This window comes from Chiloscyllium punctatum, chromosome 25, assembly GCF_047496795.1.
Source record: "Chiloscyllium punctatum isolate Juve2018m chromosome 25, sChiPun1.3, whole genome shotgun sequence".
Classification (NCBI taxonomy): Eukaryota; Metazoa; Chordata; class Chondrichthyes; order Orectolobiformes; family Hemiscylliidae; genus Chiloscyllium; species Chiloscyllium punctatum.
The window spans coordinates 73,516,958-73,542,322 of NC_092763.1; the positions used below are offsets into that span (position 1 = coordinate 73,516,958).

The 25,365-nt window shown below is 43.4% G+C and overlaps 1 protein-coding gene across 5 annotated transcripts in view; it reads right to left on the reverse strand.

Moving 5' to 3' along the window:
• Nucleotides 1-25,365, reverse strand: part of rnf128b (ring finger protein 128b) — a 146,478-nt gene that overhangs the window by 43,042 nt on the left and 78,071 nt on the right. For all 5 annotated transcript variants that reach the window (XM_072595569.1, XM_072595568.1, XM_072595572.1 and 2 more), the window contains one exon: nt 7,398-7,645. In XM_072595569.1, the coding sequence (XP_072451670.1) occupies nt 7,398-7,645 (248 nt within the window). The remainder of the gene's footprint in view (nt 1-7,397; nt 7,646-25,365) is intronic.

Below are 25,365 nucleotides of genomic sequence, written 5' to 3' on the forward strand. Positions count from 1 at the left end.
TTCAGGAACTTACCACCCTCTGTGCGAAGACTTGCTTCTCACATCCTTTAAACTTTTCCAGTTTTCCCCTAACCCTATGACCCCTAATAAATGACATTTCTATCTTGAGAAAATAGAGATTCCGACCATCATCTATCTATGCCTTTCATAACTATGTTAACCTCGATCAGGTGACCCCTCAGCCGCCAATTATCAAGTGGAAACAAATTTTTCCAATTTTTCCTCATAGCAAAAACCTTCCAAACCAGGCAGCATCCTGGTAAACCATTTCCATACCCTCTCCAAAGCCTCCACACCCTTATGGTAGGGTGGTGACCAGGACTGTGCATAATATCCAAACTTGGCCGAAAAAAAGTTCTATACAGTAGCAATTCGTCTTGCCAACTTTTATAGTCTATGTCCTGACCATAGAAGCACAAAACCCCTGGAGTGTGTAAGCAGGCCATTCGGCCCAAAGAGTCCATACCGACCCTCTGAAGAGTGTCCCACCCCACCGACCCTATCCCTGTAACCCTGCATTTCCCATGGCAAATCCACCTCGCCACACATCCCTGGATACCACAGGGCAATTTAGCATGGTTAATCCACCTAACCTGCACATTTTTGGACTGTGGGAGGAAACCGGAGCACCCAGAGAAAACCAACACAGACCAAGGGAGAACATGCAAACTCCACACAGACAATCGCCTGAGGCAGGAATCAAACCCATGCCCCTGGCTCTGTGAGGCAGTAGTGCTAACCACTGAGGTACCGTGCCACCCTTTGATGAAGGCAAGTATGCCATATGCTTCTTGACCATTTTATCCACTTGCATTGCCATTTTCAGGGAACGGTGGACCTGGATGCATAGATCCCTCTGTATATTAACGCTTCTAAGGATTTTGCCATTGACTGTATATTTCCCTCCTGCATTTAGACCTCCTAAAATGCATCACTTCACATTAGTGTGGATGAAATTCCATCTGCCATTTCACCACCCAGTCTCCATCCTATCTATATCCTGCTGTATCCCCTGGCAAATCCCCTAATTTTGCGTCATCCACAAACTTACTTATCAGACCACCTACGTTCTCTTCCAAGATCTTTTAAATATATTACAAACATGTGCAGCGATCAGTGCTGGGACTCCTGGAACATCAGTGATCATAGATCTCCAGTTTGAAAAACACCCTTCCACCTCTACTCTGTCTATGACCAAGCCAGTTCTGTATCCATCTTCCCAGCTTACCACTGATTCCATGTGACTCCACCTTCTGTATCAGCCGGTCATGAGGAACCTTGTCAAAGGCCTTGCTCAAGTCCACACAGACAACATCCACCACCCTGTCCTCAAATCATCTGAAAGAAAATGCTATCAAGTTTGTGAGGCACAACCTCTCTTGCACAAAGTCATGCTGCCTGTCACTAATTAGTCCACATATTTCTAAACGTGAATAAATCCCAAGAATGTCTCGAAGAATTGTCACCAATAATTTCGCTACCACTAACAAAATATTCACCGGCCAGATTGTCCCTGTTGGCCTTCTTAAACAATGGAACAACTTTGGCTATTCCCTGGGACCTATCCTGTGACTAAAGAGGATACAAGGATTTCATACAAGACTGCAGCAATTTCCTCCCTTGCTTCCTTCAGCATTCTGGGATAGATCCCATCAGGTCCTTGTGATGTGTTTACCTTAATGCTTTTTAAAAGACCCAACACCAACTCCTTTATTATAATGACATGCTCCACAATATCAAGAAACCCCTCCCAGGCCTCACCATGCACCATGTCTTTCTTCTTTGTGGATATCGATGCAAAGTATTCGTTAAGGACCTCACCCACCTCATCTGGCTCCACACCCAAATTCCCTCCTTTATCCTCGAGTAGCCCGACTGTTTCTCTAGTGACCTTTCTGCTCCTTATTCAAGTTTAAAAAACATTTATCAAATCCTCCGGTTCTTTGTGGATCTCCATATGACTACTCCCCACTTGAACTGCTGCTTCTCTGACCTTTAACACATAACGCTCATCTAAATAAGTCATGAGATGCCTTAGGATTTTCCTTAATTCTATTTGCAATTTAGCCCTCCTAATACCTTGCTTAAATTCTTTTCTGTTTCACATTCCTCGAGGGCTGTGTCTGTCTTTTTTCATCTCTCTATTTTTACTTTAAGATGGGAGCTGTTTTACCAGCATTTCTTTTCTGAAACAATGTTCGTTATGAGCATCCATTCAGTTTTGAGTCACAATTGACTTGAGTAAAAGGCTAATCACCAATTTATGGCCAATAAATTGCTAAAGGTCAAGTGTATTGTGGTGAAAGCCTTTCTGGTAACAATTAGAGTCAGACATGTACAGCATGGAAACAGACCCTTCGGTCCAACCCATCCATGCTGACCAGATATCCCAACCCAATCTAGTCCCACCTGCCAGCACCCAGCCCATATCCCTCCAAACCTTTCCTATTCATATACCCATCCAAATGCCTCTTAAATGTTGTAATTGTACTAGCCTCCACCACATCCTCTGGCAGCTCAGGCCAAACACGTACCACCCTCTGTGTGAAAAAGTTGCCCCTTAGGTCTCTTTTATATCTTTCCCCTCTCACCCTAAACCTATGCCCTCTAGTTCTGGACTCCCTGACCCCAGGGAAAAAACTTTGCCTATTTATCCTATCTATGCCCCTCATGATTTTGTAAACCTCGAGAAGGTCACCCCTCAGCCTCCGACGCTCCAGGGAAAACAGCCCCAGCCTGTTCAGCCTCTCCCTGTAGCTCAGATCCTCCAACCCTGGCAACATCCTTGTAAATCTTTTCTGAACCCTTTCAAGTTTCACAACATCTTTCTGATAAGAAGGAGACCAGAGTTGCATGCAATATTCCAACAGTGGCCTAACCAATGTCCTGTACAGCCGCAACATAACTTCCCAACTCCTGTACTCAATACTCTGACCAATAAAGGAAAGCATATCAAACGCCGCCTTCACTATCCTATCTATCTGCGACTCCACTTTCAAGGAGTTATGAACCTGCGCTCCAAGGTCTCTTTGTTCAGCAACACTCCCTAGGACCTTACCATTAAGTGTATTAGCCCTGCTAAGACTTGCTTTCCCAAAATGCAGCACCTTGTGTTTATCTGAATTATACTCCATCTGCTACTTCTCAGCCCATTGGCCCATCTGGTCCAGATCCTGTTGTAATCTGAGGTGACCCTCTTCGCTGTCCACTACACCTCCACCTCCAATTTTGGTGTCATCTGCAAACTTACAAACTGTACCCCTTATGCTCACATCCAAATCGTTTATGTAAATGACAAAAAGTAGAGGGCCCAGCACCAATCCTTGTGGCACTCCACTGGTCACAGGCCTCCAGTCTGAAAAACAACCCTCCACCACCACCCTCTGTCTTCAGCCTTTGAGCCAGTTCTGTATCCAAATGGCTAGTTCTCCGTATTCCATCTGACACAACATCTAGATAGTTTTACCAATGTCCTGTAGAGCTGAAGCGTTGCCTCCCTACTCTTGCATGCAATTCCCCTCATAATAAACCATAACATTCTCACAGCGTTTCTGATTACTTGCTGTGCTGCATCCAACTTTCAGCAATTCATGCGTTAGGATCCCCACATCTTTCTGCATCTCAGAACTATGCAACGTCTCACTATTTAGATAACACTGTTATAATTTTCTTTATCCCTGATCACTGTTACTTCTCAGTCAATAACCTCTTTTTACAATAATTGGACAGGGCAAAGCCTGCTTACATCCGTTTACAGTGGACCTGGCTAACAGTTTATTTGTTAAAAGAAAGAACCCCCTTTAATGTTTTGAAGACAATTTTGATTTGTCATGATATCAAACTGGTCACCATTATAAAAAAAATGTTGATTTTTCTATTCTGAGGGGGAAAGATTGAGTATAAAATGGATGCTAGTTTGACATTGGCAATTCTTCAGGATCATTCAAACAATTATACAACAGCAGACTGTGACGCGGGTGCACAGCTCATTGTGCCTGCACACACCAACCCACAAAGTCACGGGTCAAGTCTTTTGTGTGCTGCAGTGCTCCAGTGACCAGCCAATCCCAATACCTAACACGGTAACCGAACCATCAATGAGGGAGAAGCAGATATTCAGCCTAGTTCAAACCTCAAATGTTGTTCAGACTGCACAGCAGACAAACAATTGTGCAGCAGCTTGGAACAATGTTAGAGCTTGGAGCTAGTTTAAAAAAAAAGGAGTTTTACGCACAAACCAAAGGAATTTTGGCACATTGCTGCCGCCAAAAGATGAAATTGAAAAAATGTGTCAATGAATATTGTCAGAATGACTCCATTTCTTTGACGTTTGTTTTCCTGAAACCAGCAAAAAACATGGTGCAGATCACGAAGGCAGCTCTGACTGATGTACCAGTCTTACAGCACAGGAAGAGGCCCCTTGGCCCGTCGTGTGTATGCTGGTCATCAAGCACTGATCCACTCCAGTCCCATTTTGCAGCACTTTGGCTCGAAGGTTTGTGAAAGAGTGAAGAGACACAATTTTGTCCTGCCACAGAAGACCGGGATTTCACACTGTCACTCAATAGATCTTGATGACATGCTTACACAGCCACTGCATCGTCTGCTATGTCATATTGTTTTCCGGATGTGAAAAAAACTGAATGACATTATAAACATCTGTACATTTTTGTTTTTGAGCTTGATATGTCCAAAGATGCACAAATCAGGTGAATTGCCCACACTAAATTACCCATAGTGTTAGATGCATTAGTCAGAGGGAAGTGGGTCTGGGTGGGTTAATCATCGGAGGGTCAGTGTGGACTTGTTGGGCTGAAGGGCCTATTTCCGCACATTCATTTTTTTGCACTACTTTGGTGGACAGGGTTGGCAGGAACAGTCTGAGCTGTAAGTGCTGGGATAGCAAGGTGATGGGAACACAGTAGATTTCAACTCTTCCAGACTATTACACACAAAGAAGCTGATCACTTGCTTTTTGACTGAAAATTTAGGTCTTAGAAACTTGATTTTTTACACAAGGAAATGGAGTCGGTAAAACCAGGTCCTTTGTGGGATGAATTTTAAAAAAAGATGCTAATGGTGACCTGAGTAGCTTAAGAAATGAGAGGCTGGCAGAAATAGTTTCAAAATGACCACTATCCAGGATGTAACAATACACGTGGCCAGGAATCAGTGGAGAACAACATTCCTAAGGAGAGGATAAACCCATAATGGGTGGAGATGGGGTATCCACAACATGTGTGACCTCACAAGCAGTTAAGTTCCGATTGATACGACAACTCACAGCTTCCTGGAAAACTGTGCCACCGATGAGAAAAAGACTCAAAACAGAAACAAAAACCACAGTTTGAGCAGTCTCATAGCTCCTGCCAAGGTTTCCTGTGGAACATTCAGGAATGTTCCAGTTTGGAATCACGTCATGCCAAGCAAGATTCCTATTAGTTTTCCAAAGCTGAGATGCAGTGAGCCTTCGCTCCTGGGGCTGAGAGTGGGGCATTTCTCTATGCAGTGATATCGGTGAGGAGCACTTACTGAACACCCTTGTGATAACTGGCTCTTGGCCCAACAGCGAGAGCCGTGTGGCTATCCCAGAGTGGTGGTTTTTGTTGCTCAGCAGAGCTGGCTCCTCCTGGGAAGAGATGGTCTCAACACCAAATCAGGAAAAAAAACAAATCTGTGCCGCTTGACAGAAAATGTGACACAAAAATGTGTTGCTGGAAAAGCGCAGCAGGTCAGGCAGCATCCAAGGAGCAGGAGAATTGACATTTCGGGCATGAGCCCTTCTTTACTAATGAGGAAAGTGTGCCAAGCAGGCTAAGATAAAAGGTAGGGAGGATGGACTTGGGGGGAGGGGCATTGGAAATGTGATAGGTGGAACGAGGTTAAGGTGAGGGTGATAGGCCGGTGTGGGGGTGGGGGGCGGAGAGATCAGGAAGATGATTACAGGTTAGGAAGGTGGTGCTGAGTTCGAGGGTTGGGACTGAGACAAACTGGGAAATGAGGAAACTGGAGAAGAAAATGTGACATTCCAAGCAATGAAATCTCTGGCAGTGTTGATGATGAAACAGACAGGAGAAAAGGCAACATAGATGTTAAGCTTAAACCCAAACGTTTCTTCACTTAAAACATCAAAATCAAAATAATTCATGAAGTAAAGCATTTGATTTCAGAACTAAGCTTCTAGCGAGCTCTTCTTCAACAGGAGAAACAAAGTACTCAACATAACCAGACAACCAGCGACCATAATTACTATGTACTAAATTACTACATTTGCTTCCACTGCATAAGTCAACTTAAATCTTGTTGTTTGGAACTCGAACCAGAAAGCATTAGACTCCAAAATCAGTTTTATTCAGGTTTAAAGAACCTATCACTTCTCTCTTCAACAAACACCAAAATAAAGTATTTTCAAGCAATAGGGTTGCTCAATTCAACTGGAGTAAGTCAATCAGCCCTTCAAACGTATTTAACCTAATCATCCACACCTTAGGCTCCAGTACATACCCCAGGATCTTGGCACAGCCTGGTTTGGAAGGAAAAAGAAAATCGCCAATATGCCACAAGGTGAAAAATATTATTTTCTTCATAATTTTTTTAACTTTTAAAATAGCCAATTTTCAAAAGTTTTACATAAAGCAATCACTAAATATTCACATTTATGTTTTTGATGATAACTGAAGTCGTCACAAGCTGCCTTAAAATAAAGAAACCATACTTTCTGCTCTTAAAATACAGTGTTGTGGCCAAAACATGGCTTGATTTACAATGCAAACCTCAATGCTGGCATGAAAGCAATGCTGTCCTAGAATAGAAGCTGCAAAAATCACTTTGATAAATTCATACATTCAACAATGCAAACAAGAAAAATTCCTGACCAATGCGTGAGCTACACAACATTTTGAGTTGCTGTTCCTGTACATGTAGACCTTGATTGTGTGCTGTCTTCTGGAAATGTGGTAGAGGCAGGTTCAGTTGTGGTATTGGATGTTTATTTAGATAGAAATGGCTGGACTGCTGGTTTGTGAGGCACCAACAGTGCAGGTTCAATTCCTGCACCGGCCAAGGTTACCACAAAGGTCCCTGCTTTTCAATCGTGCCCCTTTGCTTGAGGTAACTTTCAGGTTAACCCACCAGCAGCTGTCTCCCTCTAATGAGTGACCCCTCCAGTGGTCCTCTGGTAAGGTCATGGCCTTACCTTTACTTATTTAAACAGAGGCATGAATTAATTTGAAACAAAAGCTTGGGGTTAAAATGTTGCAGAAACAAAGTTGACGCAAGCTTATTAAACAGTCAGGAGATCAAGAAGGTAACTTACAGAATGTCTCCATAGCTGGAGCAAGAAAGAGTCAAGCTTGCCCAGCATCGTGTCACGTTGCTCCAGAACTGAATAAACATACCTGTTTCCTTGACTGAGCCCTTGCAAGCCGCAGTCTTCTTGCGGAGTAGAAGATGAAATATCCCACCGTGGCAGCGGTGACGACGAAAAAGGAAACTGAGACAAAGAAGATGGAGTATTGGCTCATCCATGGTCCATGCTGCTTCCCAACTTCAATCACCATGGAAACGGCAATACCTTCCCTCACCAGCGCCAAAATCTCACTGCCTTTGATGTTGCCAATCATTACTGCAACCATGTTGCCCGTCCCTGTGAAACAAAAGGGCAGTAAGCATTTTGCAAGTTTTTATATTGAATATTTTGCATTAATATACTGCTACACACAACAGGGACATATTCTTATACAAGGTACGAGCAACATTGGGAGTCTACAGGGAGACATCTGCTGGCGTTCTTCACTGGATTGCGTTTGCATCCCGCGAGTGTGGCTGAGGCAGAATTAGTTGAGGCTTTCAAATGGGATTGGAGGGTTAACTGAAACTAGCAGCTGACATTAAGGCTGCAGCATTATTACCCAACAAGTTTAACATAATACAGAGGAGGGGGGTTAAGCAGCGGGGAGTATGGATGATCAAACAGTAGCAGGGATTCATTCAAGTTGAAGTCAAGTCCTAAATTAAATTTACTACAAAATAGGTCACTCTGATGGCTAATCCTCTCAAATCAGATCTGGAAAGAAATAATTTGGCGGAAAATCATGCTGTAGAAGAGCAAGTCAAAACCATAGCAAACAGCCGGTTAAACTTAAATAAGAACACAATTATTGAGGAGACTTCAATCAACAGTTTCTTGGGTAAACAATGTAGGGTCAACTTTACAAAACTGCAGTAAAATTGTTCAAGTATCAAATCACAGTCTCAATCTCGGAAATATCAGGAACAAACAGCTTGAAAGAAAATAATTTGAAGTTTCTGAAACAACCTCAAGTCAGAAGATTTACACAAGGACCTGATTTAAGCAAATGGATTGTGTTCAGTATTTCTCAGACAAACAGGAATTCAAGTTAAACTCAAGTAAAACTATATCTTCCAGTACCTTCACTCTCTGCATGAGAGAAATTCCTCATCTCAGCAAAAGCCAAATATGGTACAAAATGGTTGTACATGAGCCAAGGTTAATATGCACATGCAAGGAAGGCAAGTGGTACTCCAGCTTTTACTCTGAGGGAGTTGGAGAAAGAAAGTTTTCTTGCAATTATAAAAGAGCTGTGGTGAAAATGTGTTGGTTGTACTATGCACCATTTTGATCCCCTTATGGAAAGAAGACTAATCCTGGGAAAAAAGATAGGACGGTCCTAACAGACTGTGTGTGTGTGTGTGTGTGTGTGTGTGTGTGTGTGTGTGTGTGTGTGTGTGTGTGTGTGTGTGTGTGTGTGTGTGAGTGTGAGAGAGAGAGAGAGAGAGAGAGAGAGAGAGAGAGAGAGAGAGACTGCGTGTGTGAGAGAGAGATTGAATAGAATACTGGAGTTCAGGAGAAAAGGGAATCTCATCAAACTGCATAGAATTTGTACAGGCCTTGGCAGGATAGATGTGAAATGCTGCTACACCCAACCAGTAAGAGGTTATGCTAAGATAAGGAGGAATTTCACTAAGGCTTCTGAACCTTGGGAATTCAGTGTAGAGTGTGAGAGAGAGAGTGAGAGATTGTGAGAGAGAGAGAGATTGTGAGAGAGAGTGAGATTGTGAGAGTGAGAGAGAGTGAGAGTGAGAGACACTGCGTGTGAGAGAGTCCACATCCAAAAGTTTCACTTGCACATCCACTAATATCATTTATTGTATCCATTGCTCCTGATGCGGTCTCCTCTACATTGGGGAGACTGGACGCCTCTTAGCAGAGCGCTTTAGGGAACATCTCCGGGACACCCGCACCAATCAACCACACCGCCCTGTGGCCCAACATCAACTCTCCCTCCCACTCTGCCAAGGACATGGAGGTCCTGGGCCTCCTTCACCGCTGCTCCCTCACCACCAGACGCCTGGAGGAAGAACGCCTCATCTTCAGCCTTGGAACACTTCAACCCCAGGGCATCAATGTGGACTTCAACAGTTTCCTCATTTCCCCTTCCCCCACCTCACCCTAGTTCCAAACTTGCAGCTCAGCACTGTCCCCATGACTTGTCCAACCTGCCTATCTTCCTTTCCACCTATCCACTCCACCCTATCACCTTCATCCCTGTCCCCACTCGCCTATTGTACTCTATGCTACTTTCTCCCCTCCCCCACCCTCCTCTCACTTATCTCTCCACCTTTCAGGCTCTCTGCCTGTATTCCTGATGAAGGACATTTGCCCGAAACGTCCGATTTTACTGCTCCTCGGATGCTGCCTGAACTGCTGTGCTCTTCCAGCACCACTAATCCAGAATCTGGTTTCCAGCATCTGCAGTCATTGTTTTTACCTCGTTAAATTTACAACAGTAAACCTAACTCAGTTTTCAGGCATTGAGTCTTTCAGAGCAGGCAAGGTCAGAGCCAGTAAGAGTGATGATGGTAGCTCACAGAATGAAAAAGACAAACTTTTTTTTTAAAAAAGGTCAATCTATTTGTACTTAAAAAAGGAACAAACAAGAATCAAATGGTACTTACGGGAAGTGGTAAAACACAAAGCACTGAAAGTTAAAAAAAGACTAATTGATGAGCCTTGCTCACCAGTGATATGACTTCCAAGGGTTATAACAGAATTGAACCAATGTGTCTCAGTTAAAAACTGACAACAAAATCAATCTGTCATCATGTACTATAAGTGCAGAGGGAAGCAAATGTTTTGAACGAGATCTGAAATAACTGCACAGAGGCTGATATTCCACACCAAGTCACCTTTATTCACATGTGCATGGTACATGGACTCTGACCAGCCAGCTCAGAGCCCATGTCTCATTCCAATCACTACAGCCTCCCTTTACAATCTCCCCAGTACCTGGCTCTCTCTCTTCCTCATCCCTTTTGTGTTCAGACAGGAATAAGAAATAATAGGTCATTCAGACCTTTGAGACAGTTCCACAAAAGGACAGAATGGCCTCATGCTATGCTGAGAAATTTTATGCTGGGTTGGCAGCCCATACATTCACAGTAGAATTAGTAGGCCCTATATGGGCCTTTGTCCAGATTTTATTCTGTGACCTACACCCCTAAAGTTTCTGGAATTTAGAAGCGTAAATTCAGTATTTTTATCAGGGTGACATGGTCATGGCCCTACAAGTTACATTAGCCATATGTCAGAGATGATGGACTATTAATCCAGAGACCCAGGTAATGTTTTGGGGACATTAGATGTCAGATTAAAGAATAAAATTTGGAATTTGGAGTCTAATGATGATGAGACAACAGTCTAATGAGAAAACTGTTGCTGAGCGCAGGGTAAAAAACCCAGCTTGTTTACTAATGTCTTTTAGGGAAAAACAACTTCTCTGGGCTATATTTGACTCCAGGCCCACACAAAGTGATTGATGAGGGAGAGCAATAAAAGCTGGCCTAACCAGTGATGCGCTCATCGTGTGAATAAATATGGCAAAAATACTCCAGGAATTTCAGGCCCAAGGATAGAGATTATTGGAATCCCAATACTTTATACATTAAAACTGAAATGGACAACATCTTTTCTGCCGAGGTGAGGGAGTCCAGAACTAGAGACCGAAGGTTTAGAGTGAGAGGGGAAAGATTTTAAAAAAGGTTCAAAAGGGACAACTTTTTCATGCAAAGGGTGGTGCGTATATAAATCATAGAATCCCTACAGTGTGGAAACAGGCCCTTCAGTCCAATAAGTCCACACCGACCCTCTGAGAAGATCCCACCCAAACCCCATTCCTTTACCCTGTTACTCCACATTTACCTCTGACTAATGCACCTAACCTACACATTCCTGAACACAATGGGCAATTGAACATGGCCAATGCACGTAACCTGCATATCTTTGGACTATGGGAGGAAACCGGAGCACCTAGAGGAAACCCACAGAGAATGTGCAAACTCCAAACAAACAAAGTCACCAGAGACTGGAATCAAACCCAGATCCTCAGCGCTGAGGCAACAGTACTAGCCACTGAGCAACCGTGCCGCCATCACAGAATGAGCTGCCAGAAGTGGTGGTGGAGGCTAGTACAATTACAACATTTATAAGCCATCTGGATGGGCATATGAATAGGAAGGGTTTGGAGGGATATGGGCCAAGTGATGGTAAATGGGACTAGATTAATTTAGGATATCTGGCCAGCATGGACGAGTTAGACTGAAGAGTCTGTTTCCATGCTGTACATCTCTATGACTGTGACAAAAGGAGCCTAGAGCCAAAAAGAGCCTCCCATTAATGTGGACTTAGCTCTGAAGATGCACTGAATAAATTCACAAGTGCCAATGATCTTTCGAGGGGTCTTGGTCCCCACCCTCCTCTATGCTTCAGATACGTGGACCGTGTACAGCAGATCACTGGAGAGTTATCAGCTTTTGTAAAATCCTGTAAATCCACTGGCAAGATAGCTGTACCAATGTGAGTGCCTTCTCCCAGTATCAAGGCACTGGTCACACACAACCAGCTATGAGATGCGTGCCACATTGGTACGCATTCCCGGCACAACTCCCTGAACACAACTCCCTGAACAAGTGTTCTCTCTTTCAGTTCCACAATGATTAAGCAATCACTAGGAGGGCAGAGGATACACAACACAGGACACCCTCAAAGCTTTCCTAAACAACAGCAACATCCCCACTGACACATGCCTGCCCGAGAATAACACAAACTAGAGAAGACGTGTCCGTGAAGGTGCCAATCATAAACTATGGAAAGAGTGAACATAATGCGAATTATGTTACTCATCCACCTGCCATGGTAGATAGTATGCAGCTAAAAAGATTGTATTATTCAGCTCCCGTTGAGCCCATCCTGCCCTGGAGTGGAAGTAAGTCACCCTTGACCCTGAGGGACTGCCCAAGAAGACGACACTTCATCACAAGATGTGCGACAGTAACTCCACAAGGCTCCACAGATAGCAACTCAACAAACAAAGACAGGAGCTCAAAGTCTCTACCTAGTGCCCGAACTTGGAACGGTATAACCATTCCCTCATTGGCGCTGGGTTCAATTCCTGGAACTGCCCACCTTAACGGTATCCTGCTGCAAGAAGTGCAGCAGTTCAGGAAGGTAGCTCCCCATCATCTTCTCAAAAGGACAATCAGAGACAATAACCTTGCGGTGGTGTCTCAGATCCCATGAATAAATGTAAAGAGATGTTAGGCTGGGACCTCAAGGCCACGCTGATATGCTTTTACAGAAAACAATTTTCATACAACAGAGTTTGATTTTGTTCCAGCGTTCTGGCATCTAGCTATTTAAACACCTGCAAATACTGATAAATGTCTACAATTAGCATTCAGCAAACTTATTTCTCAAATTCAGCTGCCAGTGTAAACATATAACTTGCATGTGATTATGTAACATCAGTTGCCGTAGCAATAATCAGCAGAAGCTTATGTTGATGAGCTGATTACCAACTTGCGAAAACGGTAACAGGTTGTCGACACAATGGCTCTTAGCAACAGGCCACATTATGGCATTACTCACACCAATAACTGCTAACGTTTAATGTCGGAAAGGTCAGTAACCCAAAACATTAACCCTAATTTCCCCTGTCCACAGATGCAGCCAGTCACACTTGGCGTTTGCTATATTTTCTGCTTTTATTCTCAGATCTGGAAGATTTTAGTTTGAAACAATCAGGAATAAAGGCCTGAATTTATGTATGATACCCCAAAAAATTCTATAGGCAAAGTACTGAGAAAATGCAGTCACTGCTGTCATGTAGGAAATAAAGCAGCTGAACTTGCTCTGTGTGTAAGCTCCCACAAACTGCAATGCTTTAAACTGAGGGCTGTGTTAGGACACGGGGTAATTTAAACCCAGTGTCTTAATTTAAACCTCTGCTAATTTAAACCCGACACAGAGAAGCTCACCTCACGCCATAATCTGGTAAATTTCAAGAGGCAAAGATCTTGCCCAGAAGTCACTATTTAAAGTAAAAATTAACAATTTTATTCTGTAAGTCCAACAGAGACCATTAAAACCAACAACTACTTACAACTCCTTTCTCATAAACCTATCTTTTACCTCCCACTCTACAATTCTGGTCCGATAAGAGCCCCAGTTAAGACTTACAAACAAAATTCAAAATTTCAAAACCAGCCAGCTGTTGAATCTTCTCTTTGTATGTCCCTCTGTAGATTTTCCTGTGTTGTCTTTTCTTCAGTATTCTGCTCCCCAGGTCTTTCATATGAACAGGTACCTTTCAGACAGCTATTTGGCTAGCAGTCTATACTTGTTGGTTTTCTTGGCAGTTCTCCCATTGATTCAATGTCATCACAATGGCATGGTGGCTCAGTGGTTAGCACTGCTGCCTCACAGCACCAGGGACCCAGGTTCAATCCCCATCTCGGGCAACTGTCTGTGTGGAGTTAGCACATTCTCCCTGTGTCTGCGTGGGTTTCCTCCCACAGTCCAAAGGTGTGCAGGTTAGGTGAATTGGCCATGGGAAATTGACTAATGCACCTAACACTACAGGCAGAGGTAAATGTTGGGAATGGGTCTGGGTGGGTTGCTCTTCGGAGGGTTGGTGTGGACTTGTTGGGCCAAAGGACCTGTTTCCACACTGTAGGGAATCTAATCTAAACTCAAATTCAATTGGATTTTGGTAGCTGGGGCATAATTCAAACTTATTGGCTGAACTTGAATTTGTTTTTATTCCATGGCAACTGAACTCCAGTTATTTGTTTCAACCAAGTCTTACATTTTTAAATTATTGAGGACACCCTGTGCATTCAGTCAGTCCATGCTAGTTTCCTCTCTCAAAAAGGTACAGTACACACCTGCACCTTCATAACTGGGGGAGGGGAAACGGGGTTGGGGACGTGGGGCCTATGGTTTACGGTTATGTGAAACCTTTCAATTCCGCATTGCCGCAATGGAGTCAGCCTGGATTGCACACACAAGTAGATAGATCACGTATCAATAAACAATGATAGTCAGAAGGAATCCATTAGAAAAATGAAGTTTGAAGTGGAGGGGGTCTTGCTAGAAGTAGAAATCGGTTTCTTGAGGACAAATGACAAACGGAAGATGGAAGGTGTGACGCAAAAGTTAGAACGAGGACAAACAAAAGGTAGCCAGAGGCAACTTTGTGAAGATGAACAATCAGAAAAATAAACAAGAAAACTCAAGCTTAAAAGATGGAAAAAAATCCCTCAAGATTGTAATATCTATCCACTTACTTGTACACACATAAATCTGAATAAGAAGTGAAAATCTGTAGGAGAAAATAGAGGCCTTTAAAGTATGGATGCGACGAATTCTCAAGCATAATTAGAGCAGAAGACACCATAAAGAGGAAATTGAAATTGCGAGAACAAGATGAACTCTAAGTGCCAGTCAGAAACAAGAATGTCATGATTGTGGCCACTTGTTCAGAGGTGAAAAGTGACAGAGATCTCCCCTTGAGGACAGCAGCAAGAGGGGTCAACACGGGCATGCACAGGAGGTAAAATGGATGCGAAAAAATCCTGCAGGCTACCATTTATTGCCCATCCCCACTTGCCCTCGAGAAGGTCTTCTTCTCCTAAATCCAAGTGGCAGAGATAAATCCCATAGAGTGCTGTTTGGATGCAAGTTCTGGGTTTTGACCCATCTAAGTAAACAACTCACTGAGCTCTGACCATGGGTGATAGTCCACTTTCCAGATTTGGAACAGGAGTATGGAATTGGAGGCTGGGAATACTGTAGTGAAACCTAATCAAAGACGCATGTATAGAATTAAGTCAGCTGCCACATTGTGTATGCTCTGCCATTCCATCATGGCTGATATGCTTCTCAACCCCATTCTCCTTCCTTCTCCCTGTAACCCTTGATCCTCTTACTAATCAAGAACCTATCTATCTCTGTCTTAAAGAAGCTCAATGACTTGGCCTTTGGGGCAAAGAGTTCCAAAGATTCACGACCTTCTTGCTGAAGAAATTTTTCAGCATCTCAGTTTCTAAAGCATCATCCCTTCACATTGAGGTTATGCCCTCAGCTCCTAGCCTCTCCCCCACGTCCACTCTAACCAGGCCTTTCAGTATTCTGAAAGTTTCAATGAGGTGCCCACTCATCCTTCTAAACTCCATCACGTACAGACCCAGAGTCCTCAAACTGCTCCTCACATGAGTAGCCCTTCACCCACTCCAGGATAATTTTTCTAAATATCCTCTGGACCCCCTCCTTTGCCAACACATTCTTCCTTAGAGACGGGGCCCAGAATCTCCCAAAATTTTCCAAATGCAGTCTAATCATACCTTTATACAGCCTCTGCAGTACATCTCTGCTCTTTTTATTATAGCCCTCTTGAAATGAATGTTAACATTGCATTTGCCTTCCTAATTGCCGGCTGAACCTCTATGCAAACCGTAAGAGGATCTTGAGCTAAGAGTCTTTAGTTCCCTTCTGCTTTAGATTTTCAAAGCTTTTCCCCATTTAGAAAATAGTCCACCACAACATACAGAAGCTGAATTAGGCCATTCAGCCCATCAAATCTGCTCCACTAAGTGATCATGGCTGCTATATTTCTCAGCCTCATTCTCCTGCCTTCTCCCCATAACCCTTAATCTGGTCTTCCTAATTATCCGACCAAAGTGCATAAACTCACACATTCCCACATTGCATTCCATCTGCCAATTTCTTTGCCCATTCTCCTAGCATATCCAAGGCCTAGTGCAGCCTCCCTGCTTTGACAACACCACCTAGCTTTGTCTCATCTGCAAACATAGCTAATCTTGTATCCATGTTAGTACCTTGCCATGGACTCTTATTTAGCAGCCTCCTATACAACACCTCGTCAAAGGCTTTCTGGAAATACACAGATAAATCACACTCACTAGCTCTCCTTTGTCTAACTTGCTCATTACCTCCTCAAAAGATTCTTACAGATTATTCACACATGACCTACTCTTGACAAAGTTGTGCTCACTCAGTCATACTTTAAAATGCATTTCCAAGTACTCTGCAATCTCATTCTTAATTATGGACTCTGAAACCTTACCGAGGTAAAAACAATGACTGCAGATGCTGGAAACCAGATTCTGGATTAGTGGTGCTGGAAGAGCACAGCAGTTCAGGCAGCATCCAAGTAGCTTCAAAATAGATGTTTCGGGCAAAAGCCCTTCATCAGGAATGAAGCCCTGATAAAGAGCTTTTGCCTGAAACGTCGATTTCGAAGCTATTTGGATGCTGCCTGAACTGCTGTGCTCTTCCAGCACCACTTATCCAGAATCTGAAACCTTACCAACAACCAAGGTTAGGCTAGCTGGCAAATAATTTCCCATTTTCTACCTCCCTCCCTTCTGAAACAGCTATTTTCAGGAATTACTGACTCCAGTAATTCCTGAAAAATAATCACCAATGTCTCTGCACTCTCCTCAGCAATCTCCTTCTAACTGGGTGTAGTGCATCCAGTCCAGATGATCTATTCAACTTCAGACCTTTCAGCTTTCCCAGCACCTTCTCCTTCGTAAACGGCCACTCCACTCATCGTGGCCTCCCGAGTCTTATGAAATTCTGGTTTGCTACTCATGTTTTCCACTGTGAAGACTGACGCAAAGTACCCGCTCAGTTCCTCCAGCATTTCGTTTGCCCCATTACTACTTCTGCAGACTCATTTCCCAGCAGTCCAGAGTTCCTCTCTTGCCTTTCCATTACCTTTTATAAAACTAAACAAACTCTTGCAATTTTCTTTTATATTACTAGCAAAGGTTACCCTCATGTTTCAGCTTTGCCCTCCATTGAGTTTTAGGGCTATCCTTTTTAAAGGCTCCCTAATCCTCAGGCTTCCTACTAATTTTCACTACATTCTACACCTTTTCCTTCACTTTTATACTGTTCCTGACTTCACTTGGTAGGCATGGTTACCTCATCTTCCCCTCAGTAGGTTTTTCTTTCTTGCTTGGGATGAATTTCTGCCATGCCTCCTGAAATTCCCACCAATGCTGCCCGCTATCTACCCTGCTCGGCTCACCTTCGAAAAGACTCTGGCGAGATCCTCCCTCATCTTTTTGTAGTTACCTTTACCCAACTGTAATACCATCACATCTGATTGCAGTTTCTCCCTGTTAAATCGCAGGGTGAGTTCTATCATATTCTTGTCACTACCCACTCAAGTCTACCTCATTATACTGAACCTCCTGATTCCCCAAAGCCTGCTCACAAGAAATGAGTCAGGATATGATGGACTACTTTCTATTTGCCTGGATGGGTACAGCTCAAACACCACTCAAGAAGTCTGACACCATCCAGGACTAAGCAGCCTACTTGACTATTTGTAGATGTGGTGCCAGTCAATCTATCACTGACGTTCATTGGCAGCATTCTGGGTACTACTTACAAGATGCACTGTAGAAATTCACCAAGGCTCCTTAGACAGCATTTTCCAAACCACTTCCATCTAGAAGGACAAGGACAGCAGATACATGGGAATACCACCACCTGCAAGGTCCTCATCAAGCCACTCACCATCCTGACTTGGGAATATAATGTCATTCCTTCAGTGTCGCTGGATCAAATCCTGGAATTCCCTGCCCGAGAGCGTTGTGGGTCAACTTACAGCAAGTTCAAGACAGCAGTTCACCACCACCTTAAGGGCAAATAAGGACAGGCAATGAATGCTGGCCCAGCTACACACGTCCCATACGTGAATAGGGAAAAAAATATCCACAATGAAGGTGTTCAAAGCAAATGAACATCTGACGTTTGCTGTCCGCCACATTGTTTTAACAATAGTCCAGTGGATTGTAACCAACTCTGATTTGGGGAATCACAGATTCAAGACTCTTTCAGAAAATCATCACCATTCATTGAGAAAATGTGCACAGAAGTGCTACCTCTTGGTGAAAACGTTAGACCTCTCAAGTGGGCTGAAAAGATTCCTCAACTATTTCAAAGATAACTGGAGCTGTCCCGTTGTCCCAAACTAATATGCCATCCTTCAGGGGCTAATTAAAACCAAATTAACTCAGCATTAACACAATCGCTGGCTGTGGATTTCCATGTGTCAAATATCTGCTGAATTCTAGAATCAAACAACGGCTACAGCACAAAAGAAGAATAATTCCATTTGGCTGGCCATATTCACATCAGACGGATACAAGCTAGTCCCATTCCCTCACCCTTTCCGATTGCCTTGCGAATGCTTTCTTTAGACGGCTTATATTCTCTCATGGGAATTGGCTGTGCCATCATTTATCAGGTATCCCTAATTGCCCCAGAGTAGTGAGTGGCGAGCTGTCATCTTGAACCGCTGTAGTCCGTGGGGTCTGCTGTTAAGAAAGAAGTTTTGGGATTTTGACAGTGACAATAAGTGAACAGCAATATATTTCCAAGTCAGGATGGTGTGTGGCTTAGAGGGGAACTTGCAGTTTGGTGTAGTTTCTGTGCATCTGTTGCCCACGTCCTTCTTGGGGGCAGTGATCTAGGCTGTGGAATAAACTGTAGAGAGTAGCCTTGATGAGTTACTGCAGTGCATCTTGTTGACGGGACACACTGCTACCAGTAGGCGGAGTAAATGTCAAAGTTGGCAGCTGGAATATCAATCACGTGGGCTGCTTTATCCTGGATGGAATACTCCTTCAAAGCTGCACCAGGGTTAGGGTCAGACCTTGATACCACACTGAGGGTAGAAACTAACTTCCCATTCTGGAAGTCACAACCACACATGGACCTTGGAGGTTCACACAGCAACAGGGAAAATGAGAAGGAACATGGAGCTTCAGGTCATCAAGGTCAGAGCTGTCAGAGCTGCATTTATTCTGGCAAGTGAAGGGTATTCTAGCCCACTCCTACCTTGTGGCTTCAAAATGGTGGAGAGATTCCCATTTCCTGTTTCCATTACACAATCAATCAGAGGATAGGAAGGGAGGTAGGCCATTCAGCCCTCCAGGCCTGCTCTGGTATTCAATAAGATCATAGCTAATTTGATGACAGCATTAACTCCATTTGTCTGCTTGTCACACCCAAACTGCTCAATTGAAAATATTCAGATTATTCAACTACAGAGTAAAGCTGAAACAAACATTGCCTGAGAATACAGTGGAGTTGAGTCAATGCATTCCAGATTCTAACCACTTGTGGCATAAAGAGGGTTTTTTTATGTTGTCATCGTTTCCTCTGCCAATTACATTAAATCACTGGCCCCTGCGTATTGATCCACCTGCCAATGGTAACAGAATTTCTCTTACGTAGTGTACAGACATTACATGGTGTTGAACACCTTCATCAAACATTCTGTCAATCTTCTCATTTGGAAGAGCAACCCTAGCTTCTCGATTCTGCCCCCAGAACGGAAGTACCTCATCCCCAGAAGAATTCACCTTCACCCTGTGTAAAATCTTCATACCCATTTTTTTCCAAAAATGTCCAATGCCCAGACTGGCTTCACTTTAATGACGACCGACTTGACACTGACATTTTTTACAAACCCACCAACTTCCACAGCTACCTGGATTACACCTCTTCCCATCCTACCTCCTGCAAAAATGCCATCCCCTATTCCTAATTCCTCCGCCGTTATCTGCTCCCAGGAGGACCAATTCCACCACAGAACACACCAGATAGCCTCCTTCTTTAGAGACCGCAATTTCCCTTCCCACGTGGTTAAAGATGCCCTCTAACACATCTCATCCACATTCTGCACCTTCGCCCTCAGACCCCACCCCTCCAACTGTATCAAGGACAGAACGCCCCTGGTGCTCGCCTTCCACCCTACCAACCTTCGCATAACCAACTCATCCGCTGACATTTCCGCCACCTCCAAACGGACCCCACCACCAGGGATTTATTTCCCTCCCCACCCCTTTCTGCCTTCCGCAAAGACCGTTCCCTCCGTGACTACCTGGTCAGGTCCACGCCCCCCTACAACCCACCCTCCCATCCTGGCATCTTCCCCTGCCACCGCAGGAACTGCAAAACCTGCGCCCAAACCTCCTCCCTCACCTCCATCCAAGGCCCCAAAGGAGCCTTCCACATCCAAAGTTTTACCTGCACATCCACCAATATCATTTATCGTATCCGTTGCTCCTGATGCGGTCTCCTCTACATTGGGGAGACTGGACGCCTCTTAGCAGAGCGCTTTAGGGAACATCTCTGGGACACCTGCACCAATCAACCACACCGCTCTGTGGCCCAACATTTCAACTCCCCCTCCCACTCAGCCAAGGACATGGAGGTCCTGGGCCTCCTCCACTGCCGCTCCCTCACCATCCAAAACCTGGAGGAAGAACACCTCATCTTCCACCTTCAACCCCAGGGCATCAATGTGGACTTCACCAGTTTCCTCATTTCCCTTCCCCCACCTCACGCCAGGTTCAAACTTCCAGCTCAGCATTGTCTCCATGACTTGTCTTACCTGCCTATCTTCCTTTCTACCTATCCACTTCACCCTCCTCACTGACCTATCATCTTCATCCCCTCCCCCACTCACCTTTTGTACTCCATGCTACTTTCTCCCCACCCCCACCCTCCTCTCAAATATCTCTCCACCCTTCAGGCACTCTGCCTGAAGTCCTAATGAAGTGCTTTTGCCCGAAACATCGATTTTGCTGCTCCTCGGATGCTGCCTGAACTGCTGTGCTTTTCCAGCACCACTCTAATCTAAACTCTGGAGTATTTGTGTCCAAACCAGAGTTTTATGAAAGAATTGTGATCTACAGATTCTCTAAAGTTGCTGCAGGGACTACGCCACAAATTGGCTGTGCACAGCTTCAAGATATCCTGACATGCAAGTTCTTTCTTTAGCATCAGGATCTCAGGAAAGATAGCAGAAAAGAACAGTGTTTATGGAACCACACCCAGGGGACTCATTTGGATTCAAGGCCATTTAAAGTTCTTCAGAATGTCAGTGAACCTATATAAGGGTGTAATTAAAATTATATCTCAGTTACTGGAAAAAACATTATCCCGGTTATGTACAAGTGATACTGATAAACAGTTGTATTGCACTTATTTCTTTCATGTGTGGTGTTACTAATTTACATCTCACTGGCAATTAAGAATTTGTATCATGTAAAAACAGTCTGATAATCAAAGTAAGCTATTATGAAATACCATACACCAAAACATCAAGACAGAGTTTCTCTCAGTCACACATAAAAGTGATCATTTCAGTATGACTAAGCAAAGACAGCAGCTCTGATTCATCACCAATCTTTTATTAAACCTTCTGCATAGCTCTGACGTAGGTCATGTAGATTAAGTTGTAATAGTGTCAACTCACCCTGATGGATACAATAATTTGCGACACCATCCAGGACAGGGCCCTCACAGTGCACTAAGCAGCTACTTAGGAGAGTCATTTCCCCATAATCTAAAACAACTCCTGTTGAATTGGGAGTTCATTTGCTTGCCCATCTGCTTTTCATTTCCATTTAAGTCACCGTCACCTAGTGACACAGGAGTCTTGACAGGATAAATGTGGACAGGATCATTGAACTTTAGAAGACTGGAAGGTGATCTCATTGAAACATACAGATTTCTGTAGGGGATTGACAGGGTAAATTTTGAGGGAATGCTTACAGGATCCTGGGGAAAGGGTAAGGCAGTGTGGAACTAACTGGATTGCTTTTTCCAAGGGGCTATCAGGGCACTATGGGCCAAAAGCCCACTCCTGTGCTCTTGCTTTCTTCGATTCCAAGCAGGAGAAGGCTGAGATTTAGCCGAGTGAAGTTGTAAAGCCGGCTCAACCGATCTCCCATCAAGTGTGAGGGCCGGATGACTTCACCCTTGAGAATCTAACTGGTGTTTACAATAACAATGCACAAGAAACCAACAGGCCTTGTGGGAAATATCTGGGGCGAGGAGAGTTTCTATTGGCAATCAGGTACAAGTTTCAGCAACTGTACAATGTTCCTGTTGTATATCCTTGAAGTTGAAAAACATACGATAGATTAAGGAGACAATGCAGGTGAACAAGCCAAACTAGTCAGTACTTCTCAAACAAAGCACTTTAACCTGGAAAATGTGGGCTGGTTTAAGCTTGTTTGACACCCTGTTTTAAACAGAATCGTGGTACTACAATATGAATTAAACAAAGTCCCTTAGATATTTCGGTTTATTTTGCACAAAGGTCAGCAAGATTTTTTCTAAATGGATATGATGTGCAAGACTGTCACAAATTGAGCCACCGTTCCCCCATTGTATTATGTAGTACAGTACTGTTACTGCTTGCTGTATTTGAAGCCAACATTCCTGACAAAGGTCTTTTGCCCGAAAATGTTGATACTCCTGCTCCTTGGATGCTGCCTGACCTGCTGTGCTTTTCCAGCACCATTCTAATCTTGACTCTTTTATACTTGACCAGAGTTTGGTTCTTGTCTCACTACCAACTGCCAAACCAAACTGGACATTTCATCAAAGTAAGAAGTTGTAAGAATTAAGAAGTTGTAAAACACTCCTCTGATTTTAATGGTGGAAACCAACTTTGGGGAAGAGGGCAAAGAAGCTGACTTTTAAGAAGATGGAACATTGAAAACATACTCAGTAGAGTACACCTTAGTTCCAGAGAAGAGGAGATTGTCTTATGAAGAGAGATTGAGCAGTTTAGGCCTATACTCACTATACTAAAGAAGAACAAAGGGGAGGTATACAAGATGTTAGAAGGGATTGACAAAATAGACATGGAAAGGATAATTCCTTATTTGGGACAACCTATAATGAGAAATCATAACTTTAGCATGGAGGGGGGGGGGGGGGGGGGGGGAGCAGATTAACACAGAAAGGAGGAGAAATTACTTCTCTCAAGGTGTTGTAAATCTGTGAAACCATATAGTGAGGTGGATGCTGGGAGACTGAATAAATTCAAGGAGGAGATAGACAGATCTTTAATGAGTAACAGTTGAAAAGGTTATGGAGAGCAGGGAGGAAAGTGGAATCAAGGCAGAGAGGAGATCAGCCATGATCATATCAAATGGCAGAGCAGGCTCATAGGGGCTGAATGGCCGATAGCTGGTTCTTATGTTCCCTGTGAGCACATCAATAGCCACCTCAGATTTCACTGTTAAATGGGAGCAGCTCACTCAAAACCAGAATTAACATGGCAGTGAAAAGCGGGGGATAGAAAACAAGGACAGAATATAAAGACGGTGCAGAGGACCAGATTGTTAAAAGCAAATCCTGATTTCCAAATGTTGGAACTAGTATTCAGTTACATTGCACCATGCGTACTGTATTTTATTCATACTTGAGGACAGGAACATCAACTACTTAGGTGAAGTAAAACTTGTTGAGATGAGAAAAGGATTAAATAGAAAATAAACCGAAAATTTATTATAATGCCAGTAACAAGTTGAGAGATGAGTACAAACAATGTAACATTACACACAAAGAATTACTTATTTTTGCCCTAACAGGGCAATCCCCTACACAACTGCTTTTTTTTTATTAAACCCCCTCTTCCCTCTATAAAAAGACACAGCTGAAAACCACACAGTTGTGTCCGTATTTGGCTCTGTGCCAATTTTTTAAATCTTAAAAGCTCCTTGGACATATTATAATGTTACAGACATCCACCTGCTAGCCACTGCAGAAGGATGCATAAATGTTGTGAGACAGCTGCTCAAGTCTTCAGTGTGTCATACAAAAAAAATAAACTAATGACTTTCAATTTTCATCGCGTGATTCACTACCCTGGACCTTCATGGATCAAAAAACAAAATCACTGAATTCGAATAGTTAGAGCAATCAACTGGCTGCATGAGACAGTCAAACGGAATAAACATAAGCATCTGATCCAAAATTAATATTTTCTATCAAAAAGGTATGAAGTTAGTCAGGCATGTATAGACTTCATCTATTTTAATTTACACCTGTATGATAAGTTTCACATGTTGGAGATGGAAGACATTGCCTACAATTATCAAGCTAAGAAACAAGGAACTCAGACACGGAAATACACAAACCAGCTCTCTTTATGGCAACTGCTTTTAGTCAAGCAAAGGGGACTGATTCTGCTCTAAAACAAGAAAGGCCTCACTTTCTCTCTGCATTTCAGCATCACAAAAAGATAAAGTGCCTGGTGACAGAGCAGACTGCAAAAACAAAGAGCACTGAAAACTCAAAAGTACAGCTGAAATATTCACACTATTAAGAATACAAGATGTTTCTTAATCATGGTCTCAGTTTAAAACCTTTACATCTAAAGTCCATCCTAAGGACTTCCTTTTGCACTGAAATTTTCTTTTGTTAAAAACCTTGCACCTGTTTGTGTGCACACAATCACGTCTTTACCTTTTTTCTCAGGGATAGTGGATAGCAATTTTATGCTTTCAAGAAAAAAACTTTTGATTGGGTAACCGCATTTTTATTGGTTAGGAGCTAACTACGGAGAGAGATATAAAAAAAATAAAATCTTTATTGCAGTCAAATGGGGAGGTTGAAAAGCAAAGAATTGGAATTGTTCTTCGAGACGAGGACATCATTTATCGCCCATCCCTGAGGGCAATTACGAGTCAGTTGTATTGCTGTGGGGTTGAAGTTACATATAGGCCAGAACATAAGGACAGCAGTTTCCTTCCTAAAGAACCAGGTGGGTTTTTCCTGACTGTTGACAATGAATTTATGGTCATCATTCGACATTTAATTCCACATTTTTAAATTAAATTCAAATTCCACCATTCTGGGGCCCAGGATTCAAAACTGGGCCCCAGAACATAACTTGGGTTTCTGGATTAACAGTCCAGCGATAATACCACTAAGTCACCACCTCCCATTAAATTTGAGGTAAAAACAATGACTGCAGATTCTGGATTAGTGGTGCTGGAAGAGCACAGCAGTTCAGGCAGCATCCAAGGAGCTTCAGCTTTTGCCTGAAACGTCGATTTCGAAGCTCCTTGGATGCTGCCTGAACTGCTGTGCTTTTCCAGCACCACTAATCCAGAATCCCATTAAATTTGCCCCATTGCACCTGCTCATATGCACTG